The 23,504-nt window shown below is 36.3% G+C and overlaps 1 protein-coding gene across 5 annotated transcripts in view; it reads left to right on the forward strand.

Annotated features, from left to right (window-relative positions):
• Positions 1–23,504, forward strand: part of SPAG16 (sperm associated antigen 16) — a 1,001,052-nt gene that overhangs the window by 586,881 nt on the left and 390,667 nt on the right. For all 5 annotated transcript variants that reach the window (XM_049888941.1, XM_049888942.1, XM_049888944.1 and 2 more), the window contains one exon: positions 6,841–6,967. In XM_049888941.1, coding sequence (XP_049744898.1) covers positions 6,841–6,967 — 127 coding nt within the window. The remainder of the gene's footprint in view (positions 1–6,840; positions 6,968–23,504) is intronic.

The following is a 23,504-nucleotide window of genomic DNA, read 5'->3' on the forward strand; positions in this document are numbered from 1 at the left end:
ACAAGCAACTCTGGCTATATTCTGAGGTGCTACTCTCCTATCTCTCTGTTCCCTCCCCCACCCTCCCCAGGCGGCTTCATTAACATCTGAATAGCCTGAGCCAGAGGGAGAACTCTGATAGGGATCTGACTGCATTTTTTTTTTTAGCGGATTTTCTGGAAAAACTAGTTTCCCAGTGATGGCTCGGAGACAACAATCCATATCAAACCACTTAAAGAAGCAGACCATGACAGCTTCTCCAACCCCCCAAACAAAAGAATCAAAATCTTTCCCAAATGAAGATACAATCTTGGAATTATCAGATACAGAATATAAAAAACTAATTTACAGAATGCTTAATGATATCACAAATGAAATTAGGATAACTGCAGAAAAAGCCAAGGAACACACTGATAAAACTGTTGAAGAACTCAAAAAGATTATTCAAGAACATACTGGAAAAATTAATAAGTTGCAAGAATCCATAGAGAGACAACATGTAGAAATCCAAAAGATTAACAATAAAATAACAGAATTAGACAATGCACTAGGAACTCAGAGAAGCAGACTCGAGCAATTAGAATGCAGACTGGGACATCTGGAGGACCAGGGAATCGACACCAACATAGCTGAAAAAAAATCAGATAAAAGAATTAAAAAAAATGAAGAAACCCTAAGAATTATGTGGGACTCTATCAAGAAGGATAACCTGCGGGTGATTGGAGTCCCAGAACAGGGAGGGGGGACAGAAAACACAGAGAAAATAGTTGAAGAACTCCTGACAGAAAACTTCCCTGACATTATGAAAGACGAAAGGCTATCTATCCAAGATGCTCATCGAACCCCATTTAAGATTGATCCAAAAAGAAAAACAGCAAGACATATTATCATCAAACTCACCAAAACCAAAGATAAACAGAAAATTTTAAAAGCAGCCAGGGAGAAAAGAAAGGTTTCCTTCAAGGGAGAATCAGTAAGAATATGTTCTGACTACTCAGCAGAAACCATGCAGGCAAGAAGGGAATGGGACGACATATACAGAACACTGCAGGAGAAAAACTGCCAGCCAAGGATCATATATCCAGCAAAACTCTCTCTCAAATATGAAGGCAAAATTAAGATATTTACAGACAAACACAAGTTTAGAGAATTTGCAAAAACCAAACCAAAGCTACAAGAAATACTAAAGGATATTGTTTGGTCAGAGAACCAATAATATCAGATATCAGCACAACACAAGGTCACAAAACAGAACGTCCTGATATCAACTCAAATAGGGAAATCACAAAAACAAATTAAGATTAATTAAAAAAAAAAAATACACGTAACAGGGAATCATGGAAGTCAATAGGTAAAAGATCACAATAATCAAAAAGAGGGACTAAATACAGGAGGCATTGAACTGCCATATGGAGAGTGATACAAGGCGATATAGAACAATACAAGTTAGGTTTTTACTTAGAAGAATAGGGGTAAATAATAAGGTAACCACAAAAAGGTATAACAACTCTATAACTCAAGATAAAAACCAAGAAAAACGTAACGACTCAACTAACATAAAGTCAAGCACTATGAAAATGAGGATCTCACAATTTACTAAGAAAAACGCCTCAGCACAAAAAAGTATGTGGAAAAATGAAATTGTCAACAACACACATAAAAAGCATCAAAATGACAGCACTAAAAACTTATTTATCTATAATTACCCTGAATGTAAATGGACTAAATGCACCAATAAAGAGACAGAGAGTCACAGACTGGATAAAGAAACACGATCCATCTATATGCTGCCTACAAGAGACACACCTTAGACTTAGAGACACAAACAAACTAAAACTCAAAGGATGGAAAAAAATATATCAAGCAAACAATAAGCAAAAAAGAAGAGGAGTAGCAATATTAATTTCTGACAAAATAGACTTTAGACTTAAATCCACCACAAAGGATAAAGAAGGACACTATATAATGATAAAAGGGACAATTGATCAGGAAGACATAACCATATTAAATATTTATGCACCCAATGACAGGGCTGCAAGATACATAAATCAAATTTTAACAGAATTGAAAAGCGAGATAGATACCTCCACAATTATAGTAGGAGACTTCAACACACCACTTTCGGAGAAGGACAGGACATCCACTAAGAAGCTCAACAGAGACACGGAAGATCTAATTACAACAATCAACCAACTTGACCTCATTGACTTATACAGAACTCTCCACCCAACTGCTGCAAAATATACTTTTTTTTCTAGCGCACATGGAACATTCTCTAGAATAGACCACATATTAGGTCATAAAACAAACCTTTGCAGAGTCCAAAACATCGAAATATTACAAAGCATCTTCTCAGATCACAAGGCAATAAAACTAGAGATCAATAACAGAAAAACTAGGGAAAAGAAATCAAATACTTGGAAAATGAACAACACCCTTCTGAAAAAAGACTGGGTTATAGAAGACATTAAGGAGGGAATAAGGAAATTCATAGAAAGCAACGAGAATGAAAATACTTCCTATCAAAACCTCTGGGACACAGCAAAAGCAGTGCTCAGAGGCCAATTTATATCAATAAATGCACACATACAAAAAGAAGAAAGAGCCAAAATCAGAGAACTGTCCCTACAACTTGAACAAATAGAAACTGAGCAACAAAAGAATCCATCAGGCACCAGAAGAAAACAAATAATAAAAATTAGAGCTGAACTAAATGAATTAGAGAACAGAAAAACAATCGAAAGAATTAACAAAGCCAAAAGCTGGTTCTTTGAAAAAATTAACAAAATTGATAAACCATTGGCTAGACTGACTAAAGAAATACAGGAAAGGAAACAAATAACCCAAATAAGAAATGAGAAGGACCACATCACAACAGAACCAAATGAAATTAAAAGAATCATTTCAGATTATTATGAAAAATTGTACTCTAACAAATTTGAAAACCTAGAAGAAATGGATGAATTCCTGGAAAAACACTACCTACCTAAACTAACACATTCAGAAGTAGAACAACTAAATAGACCCATAACAAAAAAAGAGATTGAAACGGTAATCAAAAAACTCCCAACAAAAAAAAGCCCTGGCCCGGACAGCTTCACTGCAGAGTTCTACCAAACTTTCAGAGAAGAGTTAACACCACTACTACTAAAGGTATTCCAAAGCATAGAAAATGACGGAATACTACCCAACTCATTCTATGAAGCCACCATCTCCCTGATACCAAAACCAGGTAAAGACATTACAAAAAAAGAAAATTATAGACCTATATCCCTCATGAACATTGATGCAAAAATCCTCAACAAAATTCTAGCCAATAGAATCCAACAACACATCAAAAAAATAATTCACCCTGATCAAGTGGGATTTATACCAGGTATGCAAGGCTGGTTTAATATCAGAAAAACCATTAATGTAATCCATCACATAAATAAAACAAAAGACAAAAACCACATGATCTTATCAATTGATGCAGAAAAGGCATTTGACAAAGTCCAACACCCATTCATGATAAAAACTCTTACCAAAATAGGAATTGAAGGAAAATTCCTCAACATAATAAAGGGCATCTATGCAAAGCCAACAGCCAATATCACTCTAAATGGAGAGAACCTGAAAGCATTTCCCTTGAGAACGGGAACCAGACAAGGATGCCCTTTATCACCGCTCTTATTCAACATCGTGTTGGAAGTCTTAGCCAGGGCAATTAGGCTAGACAAAGAAATAAAAGGTATCCAGATTGGCAAGGAAGAAGTAAAGTTATCACTATTTGCAGATGACATGATTATATACACAGAAAACCCTAAGGAATCCTCCAGAAAACTACTGAAACTAATAGAAGAGTTTGGCAGAGTCTCAGGTTATAAAATAAACATACAAAAATCACTTGGATTCCTCTACATCAACAAAAAGAACACGGAAGAGGAAATAACCAAATCAATATCATTCACAGTAGCCCCCAAGAAGATAAGATACTTAGGAATAAATCTTACCAAGGATGTAAAAGACCTATACAAAGAAAACTACAAAGCTCTACTACAAGAAATTCAAAAGGACATACTTAAGTGGAAAAACATACCCTGCTCATGGATAGGAAGACTTAACATAGTAAAAATGTCTATTCTACCAAAAGCCATCTATACATTTATCGCACTTCAGATCCAAATTCCAATGTCATATTTTAACGGGATAGAGAAACAAATCACCAATTTCATATGGAAGGGAAAGAAGCCCCAGATAAGCAAAGCACTACTGAAAAATAAGAAGAAAGTGGGAGGCCTCACCTTACCTGACTTCAGAACCTATTATACAGCCACAGTAGTCAAAACAGCCTGGTATTGGTACAACAACAGACACATAGACCAATGGAACAGAATTGAGAACCCAGACATAGATCCATCCACGTATGAGCAGCTGATATTTGACAAAGGACCAGTGTCAATTAACTGGGGAAAAGAGAGCCTTTTTAACAAATGGTGCTGGCATAACTGGATATCCATTTGCAAAAAAATGAAACAGGACCCATACCTCACAACATGCACAAAAACTAACTCCAAGTGGATCAAAGACCTAAACATAAAGACTAAAACGATAAAGATCATGGAAGAAAAAATTGGGACAACCCTAGGAGCCCTAATACAAGGTATAAACAGAATACAAAACATTACCAAAAATGATGAAGAGAAACCCGATAACTGGGAGCTCCTAAAAATCAAACACCTATGCTCATCTAAAGACTTCTCCAAAAGAGTAAAAAGACCACCTACAGACTGGGAAAGAATTTTCAGCTATGACATCTCCGACCAGCGCCTGATCTCTAAAATCTACATGATTCTGTCAAAACTCAACCACAAAAAGACAAACAACCCAATCAAGAAGTGGGCAAAGGATATGAACACACATTTCACTAAAGAAGATATTCAGGCAGCCAACAGATACATGAGAAAATGCTCTCGATCATTAGCCATTAGAGAAATGCAAATTAAAACTACGATGAGATTCCATCTCACACCAGCAAGGCTGGCATTAATCCAAAAAACACACAATAATAAATGTTGGAGAGGCTGCGGAGAGATTGGAACTCTCATACACTGCTGGTGGGAATGTAAAATGGTACAACCACTTTGGAAATCTATCTGGCGTTATCTTAAACAGTTAGAAATAGAACTACCATACAACCCAGAAATCCCACTCCTCGGAATATACCCTAGAGATACAAGAGCCTTCATACAAACAGATACATGCACACCCATGTTTATTGCAGCTCTGTTTACAATAGCAAAAAGTTGGAAGCAACCAAGGTGTCCATCAACGGATGAATGGTTAAATAAATTGTGGTATATTCACACAATGGAATACTACGCATCGATAAAGAACAGTGACGAATCTCTGAAACATTTCATAACATGGAGGAACCTGGAAGGCATTATGCTGAGCGAAATGAGTCAGAGGCAAAAGGACAAATATTGTATAAGACCACTATTATAAGATCTTGAGAAATAGTAAACCTGAGAAGAACACATACTTTTGTGGTTACGAGGGGGGGAGGGAGGGAGGGTGAGAGAGGGTTTTTTATTGATTAATCAGTAGATAAGAACTGCTTTAGGTGAAGGGAAAGACAACACTCAATACATGGAAGGTCAGCTCAGTTGGACTGGACCAAAAGCAAGGAAGTTTCCGGGATAAAATGAATGCTTCAAAGGTCAGCGGAGCAAGTGCGGGGTCTGGGGAACATGGTTTGCGGGGACTTCTAAGTCAATTGGCAAAATAATTCTATTATGAAATCATTCTGCATCCCACTTTGAAATGTGGCGTCTGGGGTCTTAAATGCTAACAAGCGGCCATCTAAGATGCATCAATTGGTCTCAACCCACCTGGAGCAAAGGAAAATGAAGAACACCAAGGCCACACGACAACTAAGAACCCAAGAGACAGAAAGGGCCACATGAACCAGAGACCTACATCATCCTGAGACCAGAAGAACTAGTTGGTGCCCGACCACAATCGATGACTGCCCTGACAGGGAGCACAGCAGAGGACCCCTGAGGGAGCAGGAGATCAGTGGGATGCAGACCCCAAATTCTCATAAAAAGACCAAACTTAATGGTCTGACTGAGACTGGAGGAACCCCGGCGGCCATGCTCCCCAGACCTTCAGTTGACACAGGACAGGAACCATCCCCGAAGACAACTCATCAGAAATGAAAGGGACTGGTCAGCGGGTGGGAGAGAGACGCTGATGAAGAGTGAGCTAATTATATCAGGTGGACACTTGAGATTGTGTTGGCAACTCTTGTCTGGAGGGGGGATGTGAGGATAGAGAGAGAGGGAAGCCGGCAAAAGTGTCAAGAAAGGAGAGACTGAAAGGGCTGACTCAAGACGGGGAGAGCAAGTGGGAGTAGGGAGTGAGATGTATGTAAACTTATATGTGACAGACTGATTGGATTTGTAAACGTTCACTTGAAGCTTAATAAAAGTTACTAAAAAAAAAAAAAAGTTTATTTGGCCTTAGGGATTAGTGTAATTTTTTTTTTTCTTAGCTTATGCCTTCAAAAGATGGAAACAATTTTTATACAATTTCATGAAAAGGGAAAAATGAAATAGTATAAAGATGGCTTTACAAAGTGACTCTATAAATTAAAGGTAATTTAAATTTAGTAAACATTATGCTACCAATTCTATAAAGTGCTTAGAATATAATTTTAGAATTTTCCTTTTCAAAAAGTTTTTCTTTAAATTTTGGCATTTATAAAACTATGCCTCAGTACTTAGATTTTTTTTTTATTAGTATTTGTGTAGAAACCATAAACAACAATTAGGTGCTAAGTCCTAAAACTTTAACTGTTAATCTCTCTCTATACAGTGAAAGATGCAGATGTACCTTGTATGGACATACGGATTCCGTGAACAGCATTGAGTTTTTTCCATTCTCCAATACTCTTCTCACAGCTTCTGCAGACAAGTCCCTGTCTATATGGGATGCAAGAACAGTAAGCAAATTGCCAACTCTTTTTCCAGATTTTGATAATTCTAGTCACTCTAAGGTATTGGAAATAATGTATAAAGTAGTTATGCAAGGATGTGTAGGGTAAAAGAATAGTAGTAAGTTCATACTTACAGGATTCTGTCTATGTACTCTTATCTACTCTACCTCACAAACAAGAGGACTATAAAAATAAATATAACTATTACTTCATTAAATATTAATTCAACAATTATTTATTGAGACTGGGACTTTTTGGGTGCAGGGAATACAACAGGGATACACAGTGCCTCTCCTTAGGGTCTTGTAATTTATAAGGAAAGAGAAACAGATTATTTTAATGCAATGAGGTAACAATGGAAGAATACACAAGGTACAGAGGAGAAGCAAGAAGGAGAATCCTCATCTGTCTGGCAGCAAGTGGATTGCTTTACAGAGGTGGCTGAAACTTAGAGGGTAAGTAGTATGTAGCGGGTTTCTAGAGAAGGGTGGATTCCAGGAAAGGGCAGTGCATGTACAGAGCCCTAGAAGTGTGAGGCTGCAATGGAATATTCTGGGAATGATATAATGTATGGCTGGAACTTAAGGAACAACAAAGAAATGACAGGTAGAGAAGGACAAGATCATTAAGTATCTGGTTGAAGTTTTATATTGTTCTAGAGAGGCTCTATCAAAGAGTGTTTAGTAAACTGGACAATATAATCACATTTCCCTTTTAGGAAGATTATTTTCATGGTGGAGTAAGGGAATTAGTCTCATGGAGACTCGTACAACAAACTATGAGAGGCTGAGTGTATGAACTAGGAGTGTCTGTGGGGGTGAAAAGGAGAGAGATGATTAATGATAGGAGGTTTAACTACCAGAATTTGAAGAATGGAGGTGAAATTATGAGAGGAAGAAGAATTTAGAGTGACCAGCTGTCCCACAGGACTGAGGGGCTTCTGGGTTGTGGGACTTTCCGCATTAAAACTGGTACTGTCCCGGATTACCATGGCTTCAACAGTGAATTCCATGTGAATAAATGGAGACGGAATATGTAGACTGCACTTTGAAACTCTTTGGCTGTGAAGATGAAAAGGAGGAAGGGTCAAATAAAAGGGCCTCCTTTTTTCAGATAGGAGGCAATGTGTTCATTTGCTGAGGGCTGAAGCAGGTGCAGAGGAAGAGACTGAAGATGCAGGGAAGAGAGGAGATAACACAGAGGATTATTGAGCACAGATGTAAGTCATTTGAGGAACGTCAAGCTTTATACAAAGCAGAATCTCCATACTCTGTCTTAGCAATGCTTGATAAGGATAATAGAGAAAACAATGATTCTCATAAACTACACAAGGAATTTCCTTAGTTTGTGATTCTGGGTCAGTAAAGTAGCGCGACTTGTAATTTCTCCCATTTACCTTCCAATATGCAACCCCTGAAAAAAGGAATATGTTGATAAACATACAGATGGTGTGGATGAGATATGAGTTCAGTATGTGAGACTCTATTTAGTCCTCTGAAGCAAATTTAGTCCACATATTATTGAAAAAATTTAACTGTCTTAACACCAACTCCACAAGTTGCAGAGATTTTAGACTTCAGAAGAAGCAGGATACGAGTGGGCACTGTGGGAAGAGTATATCTGGTATGACTTAAGGATAACCGCAGGATAATTTGTCTTTGGGTACAAAGGTCCCACAACTTCTCCTTGCTTTAAAATAATTTAGATGATGATGTAGCAGAGTCCACTCCTGCTAATGGATCATCTGTGGAAGAGCAAGAGTTTTTATGCATTTAGCTGAAAAAACCCAGATGTGTTCTAAGCAAATGGGAAAGGCCATACAGACAATATTAATTTGGCGGTGACCTATATTTTATATTTATTTTCTATCAACTTCAGGTGCTTTTTTTTTTTCTTTTTCCTCTCTCTCTCAGAGTGCTATAAGTGGATGTTCTCACAAAGAGTCTCTTATTTACTTTCACTCATGTGAAAAGATGGAGGACTAATGCTTGGGGGAAAAAAAAAGAACTGTTCTTATTAAGAAATTTGCCTCTCATAGAGTGGTTTGTTTATGGTAACTTTTTGCAAAAAGTGATTTCTTTCTCTTCTGAACACAGGGCTTGTACTACTGTCATGGTGACCTTCCCACCTGAGGTTGTGAGCTATTTGTATACTGGTTCTGTTTTCTCTAAAAGTATCTCTAAGAGCAAGAGGCGAGAAGGAGTCAACATAACACAGTGCTTTTTACCATAGTAGAGTTCCAATAGACATAAGTCAAGTGAGTGTAGGTGCATAGTCAGGTTTGTGAATCCCAAAAGTATGATTTTGATCAACATAAAAGTACTTTTAATTGGTTTAGTGGCAAAATAAATATTTATATTACTAGCAGTATTACATATAAAAATACTGGCTTTATATTCATTAATGTTAGGAGCATGTTTCTAAAATATTTTTGCATATGTAAAAATTTTTGTAAGGTTATGATAAATACATCAGTGATTAGAAATTAATAAGTTCTTTTTCTGAAAATATTTCCAAATCAGGTGGTTGAAAAAATAATGTAGTATTTAAATTGTAGCTATGAAATACAGACAATTAAAAAGTAAATCAAAGGTAGAAATTTGTTGAATTTAAGCTATTAATAATTAGATAATAAAAGTTGTTAACTAAAACATTGCATAAAAATCTACAAATAAAACACAACAGCTGTAGAATTATACACAATCATTTCACTAAAGTAGCATTAGACAGTTATGATGATTTTGCTTCAGATTTACCTCATTTATTTAAAAAAAATTGAATCACCTGGATTTTAAATATCTATATTATATTTTTAGTTTCAAAAAGATACATGTGCTTAATATGATATAAAATTATTAGCTGTTTTATATCCAAATGGTTCATAAAGGAGTTAAATTTATTTTTGTTGGTGAATTTTATAAGATACTGACAAAAGTGACCAGTGTAACTATAGTTTTGTTTTTTGTTTTTTTCCTGTGTGATAGTAAGAACTGAATAACATATTGTTATATGAAACTATTTGACTTGTAACATCAACTCAGTGCATAGTATACTTGTATGCTGCTTCTTCATAATACCTAGATTAAGTCAGAATTGACTCGATGGCAATGGGTTTTTTGGTTTTTGTTAGATTATGTTAATTCCTTTATAATATTAAATTGCCAGTTTATATTGAAGTTCTACTTCAATCATGTGTTCAATTATGCCAGGAATTAAAAAGGAACAGCATTTCATTGATTGTTAAAATGAACATCTCAAGATCTATCTTGAACTACAAAGCTGTCAGTGATAGGATAATATCCATACGCCTGTAGGGAAGACCAGTTAACATGACTATTAAATTTATGTAGTAACCACTAATGCCAAAGATGAAGAAACTGAAGATTTTTATCAACTCCTGCAGTCTGAAATTGATCAAACATGCAATCAAACTGCATTGATAATTACTGGTGATTGAATTGTGAAAGCTGGAAACAAAGAAGGACTGGTAGTTGGAAAATATGGCCTTGGTGATAGAAAGGACACCAGAGATTTGCATGATAGAATTTTGCAAGACCAGAATGACCTATTCATTGGAAGTACTTTTTTCAACAGTGTAAATGGTGAGTGTACACGTGGACTTCACCAGATGGAATACACAGGAAACAAATTGACTACATTTGTGGAAACAGACAATGGAAAAGCTCAATATCATCAGTCAGAACAAGGCCAGGGGCTGACTGCAGAACAGACCATCAATTGTTCATATGCAAGTTCAAGTTGAAGCTGAAGAAAATTATAACAAGTCCACGACCTTGAGTATATGCCACTTGAATTTAGAGAACATCTCATGAATAGACGTGACTCATTGTATACTAATGACCGAATTCCAGGTGAATTAGGGAATGACATCATACATAAAGAAAGTAAGAGGTCATTAAAAAGGCAGGAAAGAAAGAAAATACCAAAATAGATGTCAGAAAAGACTCTGAAACTTGCATTTGAACACAGAGTAGCTAAAGTGAGTGGAAGAAATGATGCAAAAGCTGAACAGAAGATTTCAAAGGGCAGCTTCAGAAGACAAATAAAGTATTGTGATGACATGTGCAAAGTCATGGAGTCAGAAATCCAAAAGGGAAAAATATGCTTGGCATTTCTCAAGCTGAAAGAACTAAGGAAAACATTCAAGCCTAAAGTTGCAATATTGAAAGATCCTATGGGCAAAATATTGAATGATGCAGGAAGTATCAAAAGAAGATGGAAAGAATACACAGAGTCATTATACCAGAAAGAATTGGTTGATATTCAGCCATATCAGGACATAGCATATAATAAAGAATTGATGGTATTGAAGGAAGAAGTCCAAGCTGCACTGAATGCACTGGTGAAAAAACAAGGCTCCAGGAATGGATGGAACACCAATTGAGATGTTTCAACAAATGGTTGCAGCACTGGGAAGCGCTCACACATCTATGCCAAGAAGTTTGGATGACATGTATCTGGCCAACTGATTGGAAGATATCCATATTTGGTCCCATTCAAAGAAAGGTGATCCAACAGCATTTGGAAATTATTGAACTATATCATTAATATGACACACAAGAAAAATTTTTCTGAAGATAGTTAAAAAAATGGTTGCAGCAGTACATTGACAGGGAACCACCAGAAATTCAAGCCACGTTCAGCAGGGTTCATGCTGTTGTCAGATGGATCTTGGCTGAAAGCAGAGAATACCAGAAGGATATTTACCTGTGTTTTATTGTCTGTGCAAAAGTATTCAACTGTCTAGATCATAACAAAGTATAGAAAACATTGTGAAGTTTGGGAATTCCGGAACACTTAATTGTGCTCAAGCAGAACATGTACATAGAATAAAAGGTAGTACTTCAAACAGAACAAAGGGATACTGAATGGTTTAATATCAGGAAAGTGAGGGTTGAATCCTTTCACCATATTTATTCAATTGGTATATTGAGCAAATAATCTGTGAAGACAGACTATATGAAGAAGTAGCATCAGGATTGGGGGAAGATTCATAACAGCCTTCCATATGCAGATGACACAACCTTGCTTGCTGAAAGTGAAGAAGACTTGAAGCACTTACTGATGAAGATCAAAGATTACAGACCTCAGTATGGATTACATCTCAACATAAAGAAAACAAAAATTCTCACAACTGGATCGTAAGCAACACCATGATAAATGGGAAAATAATTGAAGTTGCCAAGGATTTCATTTTACCTGGATCCACAATCAAAGCCAATGGAAGCAGCAGTCAAGAAATCAAATGAACATTGCACTGGGCAACTCTGCTGCAAAAGACCTCTTTACCGTGTTAAAAGCAAAGATGTCACTTTGAGCACTAAGGTGGGCCTGACCAAAGTCATGGTCTCTTCAATCACCTTGTATGCATACAAAAGCTGGACAATGAATAAGGAAGACCAGAGAATTGATACCTTTGAATTATGGTATTGGCAAAGAATATTGAATATACCATGGACTGCCAGAAGAACGAACAAATCTGTCTTGGAAGAAGTACAGCCAGAATGCTCCTTAGAAGTGAAGGTGGTGAGACTTCATCTCATGTGCTTTGGACATGTTATCAGGAGGGAACAGTCCTTGGAGAAGGACATCTTGTTGGTAAAGTAGAGCATCAGTGAAAATGAAGAAGGCTCTCGACAAGATGGATTGACACAGTGTTTGTAACAATGGTCTCAAACATAGCGAGGATTGTGAGGATGGTGCGGGAATGGGAAGTGTTTCCTTCTGTTGTGCGTAGAGTTTCTATGAGTAGGAACTGACTTAAGGGCACCTAACAACAACAGCAACAATTGAATGTGTCAACCTAAAGGGAGATACATGACTTATCTCTCTTATTAGTACGTAAGAACAGTACATTTTGTCACTTCAATGTGATCAATTAGTATTAAGATAACTTCTGAAATATTTTTTGATGAAATGTGAAAATGACCAGTGGATTCTATTTCTATAAATTAGTCTTAAACTTCTCTCTCCCATTCTCAAACATATAACAGTCTTAAATCATTAACCTAATGTAACAGCTTGTCATCAAAGATAATGAATGTGGAGACCTATAAGTCAGTCTCTAAATCAGCTGGACAGATCAGCCCTGAATTTTGTGAAGGATGATCGAAGAGATATAAATCTCTATAATTACCAAGCAGACATTATAAAATACCTTGCTGTTTGGAAACTCATGAAATGCTCTGTTTTACAGGGCTACATGCCGAGTATTTCTCCTTAAGGTTATGAAACAGTAATAATTCTTTTATTAAAATTAGAAAAGAAGGTTGTGTGATATTGTCAGAAAATGAAATACAATATAGCAAATTTAATGAAAAATTATAATGCCCTCCCAAAAAGCCACATGAAAAATCCCAGTATACATCTAATTTGAGAGCCCATTTAAAATAAGTGCAAGGAGATTGTTAGTGATTCACATGCCCAATGAAAATATGAAGGCTTTTGAATTTGCTTTAAAGAATGTTCTTGCTGTATAGTAAAACAGAATGGGATGAGTAATACATCTGTGAGTTGTGTCAGAGCTGAGCTGGCGATGGTCACAGTTGCTGACATTTAGTCTCCTGCCATGAATCAGACACAAAGAGTTCATGACCTAGACTGCCTTTGGTGGCTGTGCCTTGCTCCCTAGACTGACTGCTGGCACTTGTCCAGTATACAGTGTTCTTGTGACTTAGCCTCAGCCAAAAGATCCAGAAGCTGGTCACTGTGAGTTCCTATAAGACAGAGAAACTAAGAATTCATCAAAAAAAGTTAACCTATTGGTTCCCATTTGGTGCCTGGCCCTTATCTACTCCATAATTCAGTTCACACCGTGTTGGTTTCATCGGATAGAATCTAGTGAACTCCCAGAGGAACCTAATGTTATTCAGAGACCAGAATGTAGAAATAAAAGTAAAGCTTGTACCTTCTCTTCCTAGGTTTTATTTCTCAGCCACATTCAGTTTAATAACATTTATTGAAAATCTATGTGCCAGGCAACAAATCAGTTCTGGGGAGGTGATTGTGATAGTATACCTGCCCTCAATGAACACATGTTCAATGAAGATACAGCAGGACTAAAGAAATATTATCTTAAAGTAATGTAGTAATTAGTATGTATTCAAAATAACTATATCTTTGGCTTTTTGTTCTAAAGCTCACTATTCCAAGAGCTGATTCTATGGCTAACATTCATTGAATACCTACTACTGTATTTTACACAAATAATATACACCTTCTATGTTTGTTTGCCAACCGTGCGCTCCCCCCACAAGGTATTTTCATAAGTGTGCTATGTTAATTTTTTTATAGCAACATGAAAAAAAATTGGCATAGCGGCACTTATGAAAATGCCTCGCGGGGGGAGGGCACAGTTGGCAAACAAAGTAGAAGGCATGTGTTATTTGCCTAATGTGCCACTAACAATTATGCTATCACTTTACCTACAGTAAAAACAGTGCTATAGAACATCTGCATAATTATTACTGAAATCCAGTCAGTAGGGCTCCTCTTTCAGAATTGAGAAAGCAGAAGCTTAGAGAGGTAAGTTGCCAAGGATCAGCCAACTGGCCAGTGACAGAGTCAGGAAGCAGACCAACTCTCCAACATGAGTCTGCCTTCTTTATTCCCCTTGGCTAGTCTCATTTCTCTATTGGTCAGCGTTCTATCAGGGTTCTACCAAGAAGGTCTCCAAATATTTTTTTTTTAATTATAAAAATGTTTTAGGCATTTACAACTGTATTTATGTACTACATATGTGATAACATATACACACACCTACAATAAAAAGAATGACAAGAAGATGCAATTAGCAATATTTTAAATTATATTTTATGGCCTATAATTTTTTATTGGTTCTCACTGAAAAATAACAATAGTATGAAGTGGCATGTTAGTGAGAAAAGATGACTCAATATGCTTATACTTGTTGAAAATCTTGGTTTAGTAATGTGATATAGTGATTCACAAATTGAATCTATGTTTAGATTTAGTGGCTATCAGAGCTGCAAATTATTACTCACAAAGGTGCAAAACTCTAAAGGGAAAAAGTAGGTCATGGTCTATTCTTACCAGTTTGGGTAAAGAATTTTCAAATTCATCAACCAATTATGTAAAAGTATTTTTGTTAAAATTCTGCTAGTCATTTCTCACATCCTGAGATCAACCAGTTGTTCTTGTATACTAGCCATAAGTTTCTGTGTATTTTAAAACAATAAATTCTGTTTTTACATTTTTAAGTAGCTACATACAAGAGTCTTTAAAAGTGACTGCACTTACATATATTTGGCAGGGAAAACAATTTCAAACATCTGTTATCAAAGTGTTCTAGAATGCAAATTTCCTTTGAAAATGGTACCTTTTATGTTCACTGTTAAAATGTCACCTTTATTTTGATGGGATGATTAAGGGTATTATTTTGAAAAATCTTTGTTTATAGCACATGATTGACAACCATTTGTCATTGCATAAAAGGTCAGCAAATTAGGAATACATGTGCGTGGGGGAAAACATAACTCATCTTTAAGGTCAACTTTTCTTCTAAATGTTCTGCTAAAAAAGAACAGTGAAATTTTGTGAGGTACGAAAGATTTTCTTGGTCACATCCTGACAAAAGATTGTTAAGATTCTGATCATCAAAGGGCTAGTTTGTATAAAATTAACCAAATTGGAAGTATCTTGAAGTACTCCAAACTATAATGATAAATCACAGTACACAAAGGAAGAAAAACCTCTAGATTATTGCTTTTGGTATACTGTAATCCGCTTCACTGTGGAGACCTCAGTTCAAAGAGCTTCCTATTGCATAAGTACTGTGCAAAGGCCTACTGTGCCCTCACTAAATAAATTTCAACTACCATTAATTATTAAACACAATGTATTTAATGATGTGAAATTAACTAATATGTGTATAATACTATTTCTTTTGAAAAATCCTTTCTTCTTGGTATTTCTTCTATGTAACAAACTGTTTTCCACCTCAAATGCTAATTCATATCTATCCTTAAAGACTTATTTCACCTCCCCAAAATGCTGTTCGTCTTTGCCCCTCTAGGTACCCTAAGAGACCAACAAGGAAAATTTTGTACCATAGAATTACACTAATGATTTTTGGTAAAGTACTTAAAAGAGACATTGAACTTAAAGATAAGTGAGGATTTTTTCCCCTCATGAGGCAAACTACAAATTTGCTGGCATTTTGTGTAATGACTGATGTCTCTAATAGTGTGATTTAACAGATATAGTTGGAAAAAAAAATAAGTGAATAAATGCACTTAATGTGATTTATTTTTTATGGGCTTACATCCAATATTTTCTTGTATTTATAAAAGGCAGTATAGCACAGTAGTAGCACACAGCCATTTTGCGTGGATTTAAACCCAAATTCTGCTGCATATTAGATGTATGGATTGGGGCAAATTGTCTAACATCCTTGTGTCTTGATTTTCTCTTTCGTAAATAGTAGTAATACCTATTGTGTAAGAGCATGATGGAGACTAAATGATTAATCATATGAAATGCTTATAAGAGTCCCTGAGATATATAACTCAGTATGTTTTAGATATTGTTGTTGCAACTATTATGCCACATTATAATTGTTTGCTTACTAAATTCTTCTCTCCTGTAACTCTGAGCTTTCTTCTCTACTTTCACAATTGTTATAATAATAGGCGCTAATTTTTAAGTAGATGTGGAAGGAAGGAAGGAGGGAGGGCGGGCAGGGGAAGGGAGGGGAGGGTGGGAAGGAGGAAGGGAGAAAGAAGAGAGGGAGGGAGGGAAGGATGAAGAAAGGAAGAAGTGAAAGGAAAATAATCTGTTTTATATGGTGGCTTCTGTATTCCAGAAATTATGCCATGTTCTTTAGTCACAGTTTGATTACTTTTCATTCCCTTCCATTTACAAGGATGCACAAGGCATAGCACAAAATTCGTACTAAATCAATATTTAAGAAACATGTAAATATATAATTTTGTTTCTCTATAATATGACCAAATTCTATCCTCATCCTTCTTCTTCAATAATGTTCTAGTCAATCTCCACTGCTACTGGAATTCTCTGACAAGGACCTCATCAGACTTCTCAAGTTATCTTTTAGTCAACCCCTAATGTTGCCCCTGAAATAATTTAATTTTTCCTTCATCAATTATTGTTCTTTAATTTTAACATGCCTTCCGTTTCAGGCACATACACCTTCTCCTCTTTTCCCTCATTTTTCTCTGGATATCTGTTACCTTCCTGTATTTTATCGCTTATGTTCAGCAAGCCTCTGTTTTCCAAACCATCTATCACTTCATTAAAAACACAGAGGAAACTCTTCTAAAGGAAAGATGCACTGATTAATTAATTAAGGTGGGCATTATGTCTTTTTTCAGAGTATCACTAATAATGAAAGTAAAAATGGTGAATTCACAAACATGACTGACTGGCACATCTTCTAGCATTTGGACTGCTATCGGTTGCTTCTCAAGGCATTCATAAAAAATGACTTACTGCTTGTATTTTCTAAAATGCATAATGTTCAAAAGTTACATTAGCATCATTGAAATTAATCAGTGGGTTTAGATATAAGTTCATTAATTTTTAAGTTACTATAGACGGTAAATCAGCTTTTTACTATTTATTAGAAAATTATTTTATCGAAAAATTCACTGTTTTCTAAAAATTGAAAACAAGTGTTTTCAACATGCAATAAAGCCATTGTATATTAGAGGAGTCAATTTAGTATACTATAAGATTTTGAGAGACAGTTATTTAAATCTGTGAAAAATGCTGCATTTCTTTGTCCCTTTCATTACCATTGGCCTAAACTGTACGCCAGCCACATTTTTGTGCCTCTGCACTTCAGAGGTAAGGCATTACTGGGGTTTTTTTTGGGGGGGGGGTAATCATTTAGCGTCAAGGAAGGTCCCTTTTGAAATGCATGAAGCTCAGCAGACCAGAGCTGGAGAGTTGTAGACTCATAGTTGTGTAGGTTGAGCATTCTATTAGGTGATGCTTGCTGGATGTTTCAGTTTTACAAACTTTTGTCTTTTTTCCCCCTACTTTAATTCTGTGAGGTAAGGCTTGCAAGTGTAATCATGGCTTTCCTGGGTGATGGTTAGGGAGCCCTGATGGGTTCGTTTTGATTTTTCTGTGTCATACATGGAAAACCAAACGTTCCCCACATAACCTAATGGAAAGGCGCCAGCAATAAATTATCTACCTAGTTCTCAGTGGCATACTGTCATGCCACAGATCAGTGGCCCCAAAGTGCCACTCACCTCATTGGCAGATTGTATTGCCAGATCATATTTCTCAAAATCCATACTAAAAAGTAACAGTTACCCTCAGGTCGATTCCAACTCATGGTGACCCTGTAGGTGAGAGGGACAGAGTTGAACTGCCCCATAGGATTTCAAAAGAGCAGCTGATGGATTCGAACTGCCAAACATTTTGTTAGCAGCCTGAGCTCTTAACTGGAAACGCTGGTGGCATAGTGGTTAAGTGCTACGGCTGCTAACCAAAGGGTCGGCAGTTCAAATCCTCCAGGCGCTCCTTGGAAACTCTATGGGGCAGTTCTACTCTGTCCTATAGGGTCGCTATGAGTTGGAATCAACTCAACAGCACTGGGTTTGGTTTGGTTTGGTTTTTGGATATCCAACTGAAACACAGAGATTATCTCATGAGATTATTTAAATTTTGTAAGAGTTAGAAATAATTTTTTCTTACTTATTGCAGTTTATTTAAATTTAATCCAACAAAATTTAATCCATAAAGATAGGCTGGGTGTTGAGGAAAGCCCTAATCATTTAGAATAACTCGAGTATTCTAGACATTTCAGTTTTGTCATTGTTAAAACATAAATTTGCACTCTATTTTATACTGAATAGTATGGATTAGATTGAATTCTGAGATTGGAGGGAACAAACCAAAAGAAAAATGTTGTTAGGTGCCATGGAGTCAAACCCGACTCATAGTGACCCTATGTACAACAGAATAAAACACTGGTGGTGTCATCTGCAGAATGCAAGTTGTTAATGAGCCTTCCTCCAGTCCCAATGCCCTGTTCTTCATCCATTTCAGCTTTTCAGATTATTTGCTCAGCATACAGATTGAATAAGTATGGTGAAAGGATACAAGTGTGGCGCACACATTTCCTGAGTTTAAACCAAGTAGTATCCCCTTGTTGAGTTCGAACGACTGCCTCTTGATCTATGTACAGGTGCCTCATGAACACAATTAAGTGTTCTAAAATTCTCACTCTTCACAATGTTATCCTAATTTGTTATGATCCCAACAGTCAAATGCCTTTGCATAGTCAATAAAACACAGGTAAACATCTTTCTGGTATTCTTTTCTTTCAGCCAGGATCCATATGACATCAGCAATGATAACCCTGGTTCCAAGTCCTCTTCTGAACCCTGCTTCAATTTCTGGCAGTTTCCTGTTGATGTACTGCTACAGCCACTTTTGAATGATCTTCAGCAAAATTTTACTTGTATGTAATATTAATGATATTGTTTGATAATTTCCTTATTCTGTTAGATCTCTTCCAGTCGGTTGGCCAGGCAGCTGTATTCCAAATTTCTTGGCATAGATGGGTGGGCGCTTCCAGCACAGCATTCCCTTTGTTGAAATATCTCAATTGGTATTCTGTCAATTCCTGGGGCCTTATGGGTTTAGGTGTTTTTTTTTTTTTTTTTTTTTTTTGCCAATGCCTTCAGTGCAGCTTGGTCCTCTTCCCTCAGTGCCATTGGTTCCTGATCATATGCTACCTCCTGAAATGGTTGAACATTAACCAATTCTTTTTGGTATGGTGACTCTGTGTATTTCTTCCATCTTCTTTTGATGCTTCCTGCGATGTTTAATATCCTTCCTACAGAATCCTTCAATATTGCAATTCGAAGCTTGAATTTTTCTTCAGTTCTTTCAGCTTGCGAAATGCTGAGCGTGTCCTTCCCTTTTGGTTTTCTAACTCCAGGTCTTTACACATGTCATTATAAAACTTATCTTTTACGTAAAAGTAACAGGGGCTGAATCTCCTCAAAATCTTTTCCCCGTATACTTGGCCAAGTGATTTTTACTTTATTGTTGAAATTGGTTGTTTATATCAATTTTAGAGTATTTATATAATTAGGATAAAAATTATCATCTAGGAGGGTATGAAATCTAGCTAGAGTGATGTTGTTGTTAGGTGTCGTTGAGTGGGTTTCAACTCATAACGACCCTATGTACAACAGAACAAAACACTGTTGAGTCCTGCACCATCCTCACAATTGTTGCTATGCTTGAGCCCATTGTTGCGGCCACCATATCAATCCATCTCCTTGAAGATATTCCTCTTTTTTGCTTACCCTCTACTTTACCAAGCATGATGTCCTTCTCCAGGGAGTGATCCCTCCTGAAAACATGCCCAAAATATGTGAGACAAAGACTCAACATCCTTGCTTCTAAGGAGCATTCTGGTTGTGCTTCGTCCAAGACAATTTGTCAGTTCTTTTGGCAGACCATAGTATATTCAATATTCTTCACGAACACCACAATTCAAAGACGTCAGTTCTTCTTCAATCTTCTTTATTTATCTTCCAGCTTTTGCATGCATATGAGACGATTGAAAACACCAGGCTTGGTTCAGGTGCAACTTAGTCTTCAAGGTGACATCTTTGCTATTTAACACTTTAAAGGAGTCTTTTGCAGTAGATTTGCCCAATGCAATGCGTCTTTTGATTTCTTGACTGCTGCTTCCATGGATGTTGATTGTGGATCCAAGTAAAATGAAATCCTTGACAACTTCAGTCTTTCCTCTGTTTATCATGTTGTTGCTTATTGGTCCAGTTGTGAGGATTTTTGTTTTCTTTATGTAGAGGTGTAATCCGTACTGAAGGCTATGGTTTTTGATCTTCATCAGTAAGTGCTTCAAGTCCTCTTCTTTTTCAGCAAGCAAGGTTATGTCATCTGTATAACTCAGTAGATATAGACAGTTCAATTCTTATGTTCTTTAATAATAACTGTAATAAAAATAGCTAGTACTTATTCTTGCAGGCACTTTAGACACATGATTATATTTAATCATCACAAGTAACACTGCAAGTTAGAGAATGTTTTCACCATATTATAAAGAAACTGAGCATCAGAGATGTTAAATAACAGCTATAAATAGTAGGCCAGACATTGTAACCCTGGGCCTTCCAACATCACAGTCCATGTCCTTTTATTGCTACATCCTATCATTATTTTAACATGACATTAAAGACTACCTGATTATCAAAAGACAATGGTAAACATCAGTCCATGACACTGGATTTCATACTCTTCAAAGAAAAATTAAAAGCCTCTCAGTCTAATTCACCTTCATCACCTAACCCCTTGTCCATCAAATATGTTCTTAGTAAATAAGATTAATGTATTGTGAAACATAATTTCTAAAAGTTCAATATCCTTGTGTGAATCACATAATACATTCCAAAATTAAACAGATATTTGTTTATTCACTCTCTTGCACAATATAAATGATCATTTCCTCCTTTTCTTCAGATTGTCAGTTAAATTATATAGGTAGATGATTGTTGTGGAGTTAAAACCAAAGGAGAGGCATCGATACCCCTTTCATAAATGTGGTAGAAATAGGTGTAGTCTCTTGAAAAAACTAAATTTTTAGACCTATTTGAATGGAGTAGGCATAGGATTAGCATGTAAGAATATGGAAGATACCTTAATTATAGAATAACTAAATCATTGACCAAAAGGAAAAACCCTAGCTGTCACTTTCAAGAACTCGGTGACTATAACCCATTGCATCAATTTGTAGTTCCACAGTCCCTATAGTGTTTATTTGACCTGTCTTGCTTGTAGTCCCTTAATTTCAATCTAACATATAGGAATTACTTAGGAATAATCTTGTCACTTGTTATTTATTCTTTTATACAATACACACGTTAAAGTTCAATAGTGATGGCTTGGCTGTACTTCAGATAGTCTTAACTTTGAATTCACTGTAGCATTTCATGTTAATTATAATTTCTAGGTGCCATTGATGAAAGTAGAAATTAAATGCAGCATTTTTGGCAAGTATGTCTGGCATCCCACTGTGGCTGTGATGAGTGTAAGGTAAAACTACGCCTCTTGTTACATAGACCTACAGCACCAGAAAACTATTAAGAACTAATTAAGGGGTATTTTTGATAGGTAATAATGAATGCCCCATATAATTACTACTCATTTGACTCTTTATTATGTGCAAACCTTAAGAAAATACTGAAAAAGAAGAAAAGCTTCCCTGTGTACCTTCTTTCCTTCATCAAAGATAGAGATTACATAGGTTCTTAGTAAACTGAAGAGAAATTAGACATGTCAGTTTATGGCAATTATGTGTTTTATATCAAAAGGCAATTTTAGTCATAAAACAAAATGAAAATTATAAGCTTCTGTAAAAGATACTGAAATGACCATTTGTTGTTTATTCTTAAATAAGAACCCTCCTGAATCAGTGAAATGGAAATCACTTGATCTGGCATCCTGAATAATTTCACTGTTTTATGAAAAAAGGATTTGTGGTATTTTTAAAAATATATATATTTTTTTTACCAAAATCTGAGTCTCTACCAATGCAGGAAGTCTACTCCATTAATCAACACATAAGCACTAAATGCCTAATATGCAGCAGACACTATTCTAAGTTCTGTGGATACAACAATTAAAAAAAAAAAACATAAAAATCCATGTATTTGGAGAGTTTTTTAGTGAAGGGAGGCTGATAAAAATAGATAAGAAAAACAGTATGTTAGTTGATGATGTATATAATGGAGATAAATATCAGAGAAATGTGAAAAGGTGTTTTAGGCTGGTGGGAAAGAGGAGTGTTGAAATTCTAATTAAGATACAATTTGAGCGAAGGCCTAAAGGTTTGGGAGATTTTGGGGAAAGAGTATTCTAAACAGAGGCAACAGCAAGTGCAAATGTCCTGGGGTAAAAGTATGCCTGGCGTGTGTTTAAGAAACAAGAAAGGAAAGCAGTATAGCAAAAGTGAAATGAGTGAGGGGAAAAGCAGCTGGGAAAGTATAAAATGAGGTCAGAGAGGCTTGGTGGACAGGTAGAGTTGGGCAAATTCAGCACTCTTGTAGGTCGTCTTTATGACTCTGGCCTTACAGTGATATAGGAAGGCATTGGAGGGTTTTGAGCAAGGGAATTGCTTTACCTGCATTACCCGTTTTCAGGCTAAAGGGTTCTTATTGTTATTTGCCATGGAATCAATTCTGACTTATGGCAACTGCTTGTGTACAGAGTAGAACTACTCTGTAGAGTATTCAAGGCTGTGCCCTTTTTGGAAGCAGATCACCAATGTGCCTCTGGGTGGTTGTAAACCACCAACCTTTCAGCTAGTAGTTGCGCGCTAACCCTTTGGGCCACCCAGGGACTCCAGCTAAAGGACATGGGAAGTGAAAAACAATGGCCGAAGCAGAAAAACTATCTGTGGCTGTTGAAATCAATCTATGCATGAGATGACTGTGGTTGTACCAGAATGATAGGAAAAGAATATGGAGAAGCAAAATGAGCAGGACAATGT

The sequence above is a fragment of the Elephas maximus genome, chromosome 6 (assembly GCF_024166365.1).
Source record: "Elephas maximus indicus isolate mEleMax1 chromosome 6, mEleMax1 primary haplotype, whole genome shotgun sequence".
NCBI classification, from domain to species: domain Eukaryota; kingdom Metazoa; phylum Chordata; class Mammalia; order Proboscidea; family Elephantidae; genus Elephas; species Elephas maximus.